The following is a 13,057-nucleotide window of genomic DNA, read 5'->3' as shown; positions in this document are numbered from 1 at the left end:
TCAACAGGTTACCTTAATTTAAATGCTATGCACTCTAATTCAAGCTTATGCTCCCTTTGGTTATCCTGGACTAGGTTGGATGCAGTACAAAATCAATATGATGTGAAAATCAGTGGCTAATTTGAGAAAATGTAATCTTCACTATAAATTTACAACTTTACGAGACTAGTAAACACGGTTTAAAATTTTCAAACAGTACTTTCTCAAACATTGTACATAGTATGTTTTTCTAGACAAGCGGGAAATAACAGTAATTGAAGGCATAACACAACATTTCGGGTGAAAAAAATTCAATGTGCTTAGGTGTCAAAAATATCTGCAAGTTGTATCACAAAAAATTAGCAAAGATAAAAAGTACAATTTTCGAATGATTCATCAATACATCTGAAAAAAGAAAGCCTGATAAACAAAAGACAGGGATACACTAAAGAAAAATTCATTTATACTTGAACAAGCAGAGTCAAATAATTATCTAATTTCTGAAAGAAAGCAACAAGTTAATAAGTGACAAAGCCACGTCGACTGGCCTAGAATAGGGAATTATTGATGCTTCCCAAAATAAGTCAACACAAGCAAATCTTAATGCCTCTGCATCTGCTCATAGTGCATGGACATTAAAAACACACAATTTGCACAGAGAATAAGGTGGGAAAAGTTGGTGACAAATTTTTACTTCATTTAAATCTTAAGCGTCACGTGGGGTACCTCTGGGTTCTTCCCTCTTTGCATTCCTTTTTAATGTTTTTTGTACCTGTTGGTTGAGGAAATTTCCAGGCAAAGCACTGAGTTTCATCTTTATGCAAATGACACTCAACTATCGGAAGATATTCAGAAGAAGAGCGCAAAAGGGCCCTCTGGCAACACCTCAGGTAGCCCACAACTCTTAATGACAACTATGTATGAATGCTGATAACAGGCATGCTTGAATCAATTCTAAAAGAGGATTTTTTTGTGGGACCTCCATCTTTGCCATCTCCATAGACCTCCCATTTACATGGCATAGCTTGCTGGAAGCTAATGCCAGCATAGTCACTGATGAACTCAAGTAATGGACTGAGCCCTTCTGCAAAAGACTTATGTACAATAGGTAATAAAACCCTGTAAGTTCCACCTGAAATTTAAGAAGCATTCTATACTTTATCTGACCTATGGGTATTGAATTTTAGTGGCCAAAGTGGTTTGTTCTATCTCAGCTAATATACCCTAAATAATAATGACTGCTACTTTTACCAAAGTACTGCAGTGAATCTAGAACAAAGTAATAATAATGACCTACAGAATAAGACTGTGGGATCACATTATTGATTCCCTTTACAGTTTATATTGCTTAGCAGTACTATCTGGAATCCATTCTAGGATCCTGTGCTCTTAATCATTATCCCTGTATCACCCGAGTCAACAACATCTCAAGTCAACTACAAGGCATTACCATCCTCCAAGAGTATTGAAAGTTTCTTTTACAGCCACGTTAGTACATTTCAAGTTCAATTTTCAAAGACTCAGAGAAAGGGCCTGCTCAGCCTTTGGTACTCTTTTATGCACTGCTTAGCCCATTGATCTTCAGTATGACGATAATCCGAAGAGGTTCTAGCAGCTCAACAAAGTGTACCTATTAAAAAAATGGTCAAGGCTTAACTGTTAAAAATGCCTTTAGAAGGAGCACACAGGAATAGCATGACCCATTTATTTAGGAATCTAGTACAGCAATGCTGCTTGATGGTGTCATTGGGCACATTATAAAATTAATCACTTCATACCACCAGGTGGAATGCAGGATGCATAACAGTATTTTTAATGTACAGAGAGAAGTTACTATCGGTAAAAGGGTTTGTATTAAAAGCTGGATGAAACAAGTAAGACAGGTAGAAAGCAAGGCAAGAAGCACCTAATTAGGGAATGTATATGAGGGGGGCAGGAGTTGGTGAGTTTTAAAACTGGCAGGTAACAAGGGAGAATTTTACTAAACGAAAATCACAAGGGGCTTCAGATTAACATTTTTTGTTTTCGTTTACGGGGTTATGGTCAAACAAAAGCTCCAGTTACTTTACAAATGAATAATTTAGCACGATAACTGCATGTGCAGATACTTTGATGGGATGAATTCAAGAGAGACTTTTGGGCAACTTTAGTACCACAGAGCGGCCTGCACAATGAGCTAGCAAAATGAACATGAACTTAACAGGCATACAACACAAACTGCATGTAGTGACCTAAAACGTACCTGCTTATAATAGGCCTTCACCAGCGTAAAGACAAACCCTCTATCCATGATAGAAAACAAGTCATTGAGAAAGAAGGCAAGACTTATGTTGAGACGTTCAATCATCTCTGTATCCTGATAAGAAAAATATGATGGGAAGTGTTAAAACCTTGAAGTCAACAGTTAAGTATTTTCTTAGTACAATGCGCAATTTCTGCCTACCTTCTGGAATCGGGACACAATATCGCTAGCCATTGTGCTGACCAAAGCAGTAATGTCATCCATAAAGCGCTCAGGAAAACGAGTCTTTCTCGGGGCTTCAAGTTTGTCAGCAAAGTATAAATGATGCACCATACTTTTCACCTGTGAAAAATATAAAGAATTACTTTTAAAATCATGTTCCTGAGAACAAAGTACTTGGGAGAAATTAAAATTATTCATCCACATGTTAAAGAAAAGAAAATGTATTCTATTATTGCACACTATTTGATCCTGTGAAAAGAATGAGCTACAGTGATGGAGTATACATCAGTCCATAACTCTACCATTGTATTAGTAATGTCCAATTAGAGGCACTATCACCTCCACATGGCCTATCATAAAATGGCAGCTAAATATCTACGCCTGTTCTCCAACTTTCAATCCTTTACATAGTGGTGTAGCAAGGTTATCACGCTCACTAATGGAAGCAGGGAAAAAGCACCTGCCCCTCCACCTACCAGGTTATCTAATACAGCCATAATTGGAGTGCAATCGACCCATCGCACACCAGTCGCACTGGTGCCATTGCACCCAACTTCACTAAGGATAGATCTATAAATAAAAGGCATTAGTGTTATTCAATGTAATGGGACTTAACATATGTACATCAGATGGACAAAAGGCTAAGATAGCGCTACCAGCATAAGAACTTGTGAACTGTTACATGTGATGTCTGTAGGCAGCCATATTTCCAGCCATAATCTAACACACACATACAAAAAACTAACATCCGATACAGTGATTACGAAGTGACCAACAGAAAAGACTGCACAAACAATTTACACCCCGGCTTAAACCAAGGCATCCAATAAATAATATTTAAAATTACTTACCATGAGCTCAAAGAAGAACCATCCTTGTTGTAATGCTGCTTCACGGACACTGCCACTGCATACAACCCATTGTAATGCCAGCTCTTCATGGAAAAGCTAAGCAAAGTAAAATCGAGCATTGGTACAAGCATGAGAAATAAAGCACATGCCATTGTCAACAAGCAATATGAAGTGAATGGAAGCAATTCAATCATGAGGGCAAGCTAAATAAAAGAAGACGTCTATCTTAAAAACGAATAAGGAACATTGCAAAATGGTGTTAAAATAAACCCTAAATGCCCAACAAACACAATGGTTAGCTTATGATGAACCTCTTACATATGTAAGTACACTACACACCAGAGACGAGTGAGCAAACTTTCCCCAAATTAAAGTTCATTCATTGGTGTACTAGATGTAAACTACTGGAGTGCGTCATAAAGCTAACATCGACTGATTTCAACAAGATAGCTTTGTACAAATAAGTGAACTGTATAGAATGTCTTTCAGTAGTCTATGTTTCACATATTTTGTTTGAGTTGATGTTATAAAATCCCCTCCCTTGCTTACAGGAATATACAAAGTCAAAAGCTACGTGCCTTTGCTATTACTTGGTAAATCTACCTTTTTGGTTGGCACGCGTCCTGTAAGTGTTTGTAAGAAGCTTGTCGTCTCTGTGTGCGATGACATGCGGTTACAACGCGGATCCATGGCCTATGAAGTGAAGATGAATGAATGATGACACAACATTAATCTTGGTGGTGGATGACTCTGCACTTTCAAGGACACGCTTATAAAAAAAACACCATGACACATTATTACGCTTACGTTTTCCCCCAAGACCATTAAAAAATGTGCACACCTTCACATTTAGAAGGGGCTTCTATGCCTGCTTACAACCTCAATATACTTAAGCCCCCCTCCCCTCCTGATGGTTTTTCACCTCTTACATGCAGGATATGAAAAAGAAAGTATGAACAGAGACTTTACCAACCAAGCAATGTCTTCAACAGATCACATGAATTCTACATCACCTGTACTACTGTTGGCCTGATTGACAAAAGTCTGTGCATGAAAAGTCTGAAATTTGCTTCTGTTGGAACAAATTTCGAACTCATTTGGAATTTACAAAGATTTCCAGGAGTAGCCTTGGAACTTTGCAAAAGTCTAAGACTATCAGGAGTTCTGAAGAAGTAACAACATTGATACTTTATCTGCCTGCAGATTCTTCACCTCTTAAAACCACCGCAGGACCCAGACAAGATCTGGAAAAGTTGAACTCGATCTCCTGCATGAACCTCAATGGATGTGATGTAATTGCGTAATGCATGGCATTATCATAGTGCTCCGACCTCAGTTCCTATTCACTTCATCCCCACCCTTAGGGTGGCGAAGTATACAGAAATGCAGTGCAAAAACTATCTAGGAGCATTTTTAAATATATAAAACTGCCTCAGAATGTGGAGATGGGTGGATCCGTGATAAACCTACAGGGAGATAGAGTATCCACCAGAAACATTATCATCGAAGGTAGGTAACTTCTTCTGATGGACAATTCTACCTGCAGATTCCCCACATCTTAAATCAATACTAAAGCAATAACCTCAGGAGGAGGTTCTGAGGAAAAACACAGATGATTTGTGTTCTATGGATCCTTGAAGAGAATCAACCCAGTAAGCCCACGCTAGAAACAATGACGTACGACAAGAAGCAGAATAACCCTGAGGATCCATCTAGTGCACGCTCTTGCTGAACAAGGCAGGAAGGGAGGAAAGGATTTATCTCCCCTGGCAAAAGATTTAGTGACAACAAAATGTCTGGTAAAGAGACCCACATGCATCAGCAGCCTACAAGGTCCAAAAACCATAATGTGCTAGCCCATAATATAATGCTTATTTCTAACTTCCAATCAATGTTTCATTTTTTTCAGATTTCAAATGAAAACAACATCACAAAGTCCATAGTGCAGACAGAACTAAGATGTCTAGCGACCACAAACCACTTCAGAAAAGTGTCTGCTTACATGAAGTGGCAAAAGAACAAACAACCGTGCTATCTCTCAGAGAGTGTGACATTAATGGGCCAGCAATAACATAGCATGAAAGAAGCAAAAATCCAAACTCCCAAAGGGAAACATTTTCTTTCCCATGAATTCTGCCCACAAAAACGTATCATCAGCCAGAGAAGGAAGGTCAAGCAGTGCTAGGAAATCAGGAACCTGTAGCACTCGGCAGTATGTGATTGGGTGAGAGAACAAAAATGTTAAAAGTGCAAGATGATGATAATGGCAAGCCAACTCACAGAGGAGTGATTGCATCTCATTAAAAGGCAACACTGTTTCTGACATAGAATGAGCTGTCTCCGAAATTTCTGTCAAAAGGTTAGTTTTGCGCTCTGGCAAAGATAGAGGCAATTCAAGGACCTCAAGATGCAGTGTTTAACACTTATTGAAGTATATAATGTCCTTAGAAAGGACTGTCAGGAGGCAATCACGAGTAACTGCATCAGAAATGCACAGATCATGCTCCTTCTGGGACCCAAACTGGGAACTCTTTTAGAGTCCAAGTAAGAACAGAGTAAATCCTCTTTCACCTTTATGTTGGGGATCCTAATACTCTTAACTGTGACTTGAGCTAGGGTTGTGTGAGCATTATAAGAAGAACACAAGCACAGCCTCTGACGCAGAAAGGGTGTCAGATTGATGGGCAGAGCCGACTTGCTCGTGGGAAGAGGCCAGAAGCAAATGCATTGTCAAAGAATCATGTGCACCAGAGTAGACCAACTATAGTCAACAGAGCCTGGGTGAAAGCAGCCACCTCAGAAGGAGCAGCACCAGGAGCCAAAAGTGCCAGGACAAGAGTCAGCAGAGTTGAGCACAGAACCAGAACAGAGCCAGGCCCTGGTGACCGACTCATATCCATCAAAGTAGGACACTGCTCCGAAGAAGAGGTCAAAGTCGGGGGGAGAATTTTCTGACTCAAAGACCTGTCTCGCTAGTGAGATTGACATCCAGACAAAGATGAATCTTCCGCAAGACAATGGAGAAAAAGAAGACTTCTTTGCGAAAAAGACAACATCAACGCCTATGTACCGCAAACAGGGCCTATAGAGGAACAGCTATTCATTGAGTTCCCCAGGTGTGTAAGAAAGCCAAGCCCTGCCTTAATCAGACACTAAAGGCAAGCAGTCACATTCAGGGATGACATTAAAGCAGATGCAGAGCTTCCATGGGCAAAAGTCATGACCCTGAACAAGACTCCAGACTGGCATCTATGGCAGGGTGACCTCTCCAATATCTTAATCACTACAAAACACAATGTATATAAAATAGTTTGGAGCAGACCGCAACTCAAGATTCCCATCAAACAATGCAGAAAAAACAGAACTGGTGTCAGAGTGCAGGGGGCCCAATATGCGGATCTGTGAAGTCACATATTGGGGGAGGAAAGGGCACCAGAGTGGGGTGGAAACGTAGCTCCAAATGTAGGCACAACAGAACTATTTAAACTTTTCTGGATCCTACCTGGCTCCTTGAGAAGATTCAAGAGGTGAGGAATCTTCAATTAGAAGTATCCATCAGACAAAGGTGAGTATCAGCATGCAAAAATATTGCAAGGAGCATAATTCAGCATGCAGAAATGAAATGTAAATAAGCTTTTGTTTCTTAATCCTCTCTTCTACATCCGCATTAATTTTGGGATGTTCCCATCCTTTCCCAACCTTGGAAATGCATGAACTCATGCCTGAAGGTAGCCAACAAATTAACAGGGAGAAACAAGCTAGAGCCAAACGACTTGTCGGCTCTAGCTCCAACAGCCTGTACATGTGCTGAACTTTTAAAATATTTGGCCGCAAACATCATGTTTGAATATCATAAGGTGTCTTACAATTTTTTTAAATGCATTTCTTCATCATTATGAAGTGTTTAACCTTAGTAGATCAGATTGTAGCTCTGCATTGATAAGTATTTATTAAAAGTGAGTGTTTTTAAACATGAAATGAGAAATATTCCTATCCCCTGCTTCCCAGTACTGACCTAAGAGACAAGTTAGTTGTCATATGTACCCTATATGTGGCCAACATAGTTATTACAGATGGCGCAACATTATGAGCTATTAAATCAAACACAAAAGGTTTTTGTACAATGCAAATTTTGAACTCTCATATTTGGAGGCGCTCTCATATGGGATAGTGAACAAGAAGGAGGCCCGATTAAATAAAGTATATACCGAGCATCACACAATTTGGTTAAGCAGGGAAAGCAGGATTAAGCCCAGATTTTACAGTTTCACATTGTGCAATTCAGCCACTATATGGGTATTGCATTCTCACCTCAAAGGTGTTTAACTGTTAGTGTAAAATATTAGAGCGTGTGTGACGAGCAGAATCCCCATTGTTTTGGCAGTTTTAGATACAGTGAACATTGCCCAAGGATATACAAGGGCTTGACAACAGAGAGAGAGACTATGTTGCAACACTTTTTTGGCAGAGAGAGAGATTGTCTAGGTTTCACAGGATGCTGCTGACACAAGCCTAGAATTTGAACCTGGTTCCATATGTTGCATGGTCAGTAGCTGCAGCCACTAGGCCACATTGCCACCCATGAAAGCTAGACTTGTTTTGGGCCCAAGGTTTCAAGAGGACTTTGAGCAGAGCCACAGCCAGGCATCTGGCTCAAGTTTTCAACGGCCCACTTCTACTCACACCACTGCTGAAAGATAATAGGTGGGCATTTGCAGGGTGGCAAAGTACCTGAATGGTGAATACTCAGTGGTTACTCTAAGTCAATAGGTGCCACTGGGACTCATTTTAGGCCACCAGGATTTCTGTGCAGTGATTTTGACTGACCTGCTCATACTGTGTGATGTATGCTACTCTTGCTGCAGGTTAGTAGCACACCATTACAGGTAACGTTTATAATACTATTTAGGAAACACAGAATGCAACAATGTAACACATTTGTTTACCAACAGGAGGATGTGAAGGTGGCCTCTTTAAACAGGTTGAGATATTATGGACTTCTAACACAAATGAATCTAACAGAGTGAGTTACTAAGGACTAAAATGGAAAACAAGGGCAGTTATGAGACACTATGTGCATCTTATACATCCCATTCATCATTAAGAAGCCAAAACAAAGTGTAAAAGCAAAAACTAAAAGGTAGCAGTAAAAACAAAGGCACATCCCTCTTGCACCTCATGCACTGTGATGGTCACAGAATCATGCAATGTGCTCAACATTACACAAAATGAAGGAATGGAAACAGCAGAACCACTGTGTTCCAGTGATAAGTGCACATTCTCAGTCAGGAGCAATAGGTGTTTTTAAAAGATGAAGACAATCAAAACATAAACACCACCTGCACTGCGTCAGCACTTGAGCTGGGGTCGGAGGATCCCCATTGTGCACCCTTTGGGCCGCCAGTGTTGACCCAGGAATTGGAGCGGTCTAACCCCTGCCCATGTAACAGAAAGCAAGCGGAGAAGGAAGTCAGTGTTAGGCGATGCATGCAATGCGATAATACAGTAATGCTAAAACATTGTAATCCTTACGGGGAATATATATATAAGCAATGCATTCTTTTGTGACCACTGGAAGGATGGACTTCGCTAAGTGACTTACATGTAGGTGCATGCACATCAACTAGTTCTTGAAAAAGACTGGTGAACTTATATTGACTAAACTTCAGATCTGTCAAACACTGTTCTATTTCACTATCTCATTAGGAATGCAACATTTTACACTATGTTGTCACGCATCTATGACTGAGGTAAAGCTCTCAAAAACATATTAATGAGCACAGCTGGGCATTATCAAATAATCTCCATAAATGCATACTATTTTATAAAGATCACAAATTAATAAAGACAAGAGCAAAATATTTTAGTAATGTTATTTGCTACAAGGGAAAATAGCTAAAAAAAATGCACTCTGAAAGTAGTGTTACATAACCAAGCCACGTAAACGGTTAGCAATTAAAAGCAGGGTGCTATACAAACAACGTGACACACTGGTAAACTGAGAGTGACAACATGCATTTATTTAATTGAAGCACATCATTGGATGTTAACTAGCACAATCAGCCTCCCAAGAATTTAAAAATGTGCTTATTTTGTTTAAGATTTGCACTGATACTTTTTTGCATCTTCTCTCACTCACAATGCCAATTTCTGACAATCATGAGTCAAAAACAGAAAATCACATTTAAGAAATAAGCGTTTGTAAAAGGTGGCACAATGCACATACACAGTGCATGTTCGGATTAAAAACATTAACCGAGCACAAAAACTGTACAACACATTTGCCAACAATCAAATAAACATATAGACTAATTGATTCAGTGACAACTATCTCTAGTTAGAAAGTTTTTTTGTCTCATACAACTAAATACTCTAAAAGAGGAAGGCGGTGTGGAGGTCTCTTTAGTAAAATAGAGGCGCGCCTCTTAAAATTTTAAAGTGTCAAATATTTTCCCTGCCATGCAGTAAAGAAGTGCCGCATATCTAATACTTGACCCTGGTGCTTACGTCTTACATCTGGTACAACCATGCCTATGCCTGTTATGGGTCACTTGCAAAAGACACTTACAACCTGAATACCTCAACCCTTGATATGGTACTGAACAGCAGCTTAGACATCTCCACTACCATCACTTCCCCCCGATTATAAACCTTCACAGCCAGCAGTAGCAAGGGCTTGAACAGACATTATTGAACCTACATAGATTTACTTATAAGAGCTGTCTTAAACCTGGTCTTGGAAAGTTTCAGCCATACCCGAGCTTACGGTCGGGTTGTTGGAAGCAGTGTAATTCCAACTAAAATGGTGCTTTAGATACGAGTCTACCATTCCTGTAGTTGTGGTTGTTATGTCCATGGTGGTGCAGGGCCAGGGATGGAAGCAGACTTATAAAGTCCAGAGGTCTCTTCGTGCCATTGCTCCAGATTTAAGCATGCACATTATGTAATTTACCTGGTGGTTCTCGGCACCTGCAATGCAGGTTTCATCCCGAAACCACTGTCTGCCCCTTCAAGCGCCGTCACAATGACCAGAGATCGGCCTGTGCTCAGAAGTCTATTTGTCTCTGGCCACCAGTACCCATGTAGAAAATCATAACACTCAGTGGGGTCTCCACTGCATAGGTGTCTCATGCCAGGATATGTAGCAGACACACAGAAAAATAATATTACAACGCTTCATTTACTTAGCTTCTAGAAGCTCTAGCCTTGCCACTGTTAGTATCCCTAGGGTCTGAACCCCACTCATTAGAAGGACAAGAAGCTAGCTGCTTCTGACACTGCTGAGAAATGTGTAAACAGTGCATAGCCAGAATGCAGTGCAATGTGTACATGCTGTATAAGACAGTCCAGCAGACATTGACAAAAGTCAAGGTTGACCCCTTAGTAAAACAGTTACAGCATGTAATCTCTAACATTTAGAGCGTATGAATGAATGGCGTGACTGCGTAAGCATCAGGTGAGGGGAGTGTCTGCCACTATGGCATCTGACTACTCATTAAACAGGTTCAGCAGCTTTGTTCTTCGACTTATCACTACTTTGCAACTTTACTTTTTTATTAGAATTGCAAACAGATTTTAAGAATGAAAGGACAGCCATGCGATTTTACTTCTGCAGAAGGAGGTAAAATCAAGTACTCTTCTGACAAACAAAAAAAAGTCTGTGGCCTGGCAATCAACGGCTAACAAACACCAAAGTTAGTACAGAATCACTCAAGATAACTTTATCCTCTTAATAGAATTTTTTCATAGGTTATCAAATCAACCCTAAAGAAAATGCCTAAATTAGCGAATACTAATTGCTCTTACCTTACTGCCAATGATAGACCGCACTTCATCATCTGGGGACGTTGGGGTGCCAGATATATCTGGATTGCTATTGCTTAGGCTCCGCGAGCGATTAATATTGAGACTTGCTGGCCTTGCTACTGATCGAGCCATTGTGGCATAGTGCATTGATCCTCCCAGGCCACCAGGACCTAGAAATTAGATACACATTATTCACGTCACAAAATGAAAGACAATGTTTGTGAAAAGTCGCTAAAGAGCCATCTTTTCTAAGTTTGGTATGCAGCCAACAAGCACAGTTTTCATGAGGTCAGGTAATTCACCAGATTTTATTTGATGATATAGGTAGAAGAGAAGCGGTAGAAATACTGGAAATATATTTATTATAAGGGAATGGATATTTTAGATGCATGAAAAACAGCAATGTTTAAAGTGTTGCGCATTTCATTGGTGTTAGATAAACTTTTATAGATATAATTTCAACTATAACGTATGCAAACATGATACAACTTTGACCCTACAAAAATGGTACAGGGTTCAGCAGAGGACAGGCTGCAGATAACTTACACACTAGATGTAACATTGAACAGGTGCAAGGGGGTGAAAATCCAGTATTATTCCATGCACGAAGACACTCTTACTAGCAGAGCCAACTCAGCCACGGGTGCCCGGGCAAAATGGCCTATCGACTGCTTCTTTTAAATCTGATACAAAATGTCGGCCTTACACCATTGTATAAATCGTATTTACAAACTGCCAATGATGCAGACTCCATGAACCGCTTGGTGTTTGTGCCCATTGTTCAAAAAAGGGGCCTCTGTGGTTCTGGGCAACTACTGCATGTTCTCCCTGCTCGGTTGAAAGGTAAATTCAATGCTTGCTTCTTGATGGCTTACTGAGGTGGAGAGATGAAAAGAACTTGATTCATAGTTTCAGACAGGGTCGCTCAGCTTGTCGTACAGTTGGCAGTCTTGTCAAAATAATGCCGTACACCATTCACAGGTCAGGCATGTGCACGTTGGGGAACTCCATTCCATCTGTTGAGAGCAATTTTGTCATTCTATGATAACACCTGGGACCATATTATTTGGGGACAAGTTCTACTACTTCCAAGAAAATCTACCTCCAATCATGGATTGAAGCAAGGATGCACCTTTAGTATTTAGTCTACAGTCCTTATAAGTTCTCCACCTAAATTATGTGGTAAGCCAACTCCAGTATACCAACACCCAAATGTCACTGTGTTTTTGATCTTACTGCAGTCTGTTTTCAGTGGGCAATGAGTGCACTAGATACATTCAATAAGGATAGCAGATAGCTGAAAAAACACACATATATCCAAGGTCATTGTATATCGATGACGGTAAATGAAAAAAAAAAAAACACTTCAGGCATATTTCCAAGCAACTGGTCAACTGTCTTCCTGTCAGTAAATGGAATACTACTTTGGGAACGTGGAACCTTTATCAACCTAATAAATGCGCCCTTGTTAGGTTTCAACATAAGTCAGTGTAACTCTGCTCAACACCTAGGGCCGTATTACAGTATGGGTACATTTTCTGGTTAGCGCTGGGTGTACGTTTCAAAAGGTGCGCCCAGCACTAACCAGGAAAATGTGATGAACTATAGTGAATGCGCTGCCCCCAGGGAATCTGCAGACACGCAGCTTTGAAGCCACTGCTTTGAAGCCGCTCCGTGTTTCACAGTGCAGGCAGCAAACCGCCTGCACTTTGAAGGGGGACTAGAGATACCATTGCAGGCAGGTTCAGTGTGTGACTGCACACACCTGCAAGGGGATGTCTGGGGTCCATGGGACACCCTTTCCTCCCTCCAGGGGGCTGCTTTCAGGGGTGAACTTCGAGTGTGCCACATTTTAGGTGGCGCACTATCAGTGCACCTCCTCACAGCATCTTTGCCTCTGTGCCCCCATGTGTAATACAGCACAGGCACAGAGGCAGAGGGATTCCCTCATTTGCAT

At 40.5% G+C, this 13,057-nt stretch overlaps 1 protein-coding gene across 14 annotated transcripts in view; it reads right to left on the bottom strand.

Annotated features, from left to right (window-relative positions):
* DOCK7 (dedicator of cytokinesis 7) overlaps window positions 1–13,057 on the bottom strand; it is an 870,736-nt gene that overhangs the window by 311,373 nt on the left and 546,306 nt on the right. For 8 of the 14 annotated variants that reach the window (XR_013603568.1, XR_013603571.1, XM_078669501.1 and 5 more), the window contains 5 exons: window positions 11,101–11,270; window positions 3,898–3,987; window positions 3,295–3,390; window positions 2,423–2,563; window positions 2,222–2,335 (listed from right to left, as the gene is read on the bottom strand). Coding sequence is in view for 12 of the 14 variants with exons in the window: in XM_078669501.1 (XP_078525627.1) it covers window positions 2,222–2,335; window positions 2,423–2,563; window positions 3,295–3,390; window positions 3,898–3,987; window positions 11,101–11,270 (611 nt within the window). In the remaining 2 variants the exon portion in view is untranslated. Of the gene's footprint in view, window positions 1–2,221; window positions 2,336–2,422; window positions 2,564–3,294; window positions 3,391–3,897; window positions 3,988–8,633; window positions 8,730–11,100; window positions 11,271–13,057 lie in introns of all 14 variants that reach the window. The other 6 variants (XM_078669468.1, XM_078669446.1, XM_078669454.1 and 3 more) reach the window with 1 other exon arrangement.

Source organism: Lissotriton helveticus, chromosome 1_2 (genome assembly GCF_964261635.1).
Source record: "Lissotriton helveticus chromosome 1_2, aLisHel1.1, whole genome shotgun sequence".
Lineage (NCBI taxonomy): Eukaryota > Metazoa > Chordata > Amphibia > Caudata > Salamandridae > Lissotriton > Lissotriton helveticus.
This window is presented reverse-complemented; position numbering and strand designations above follow the sequence as displayed.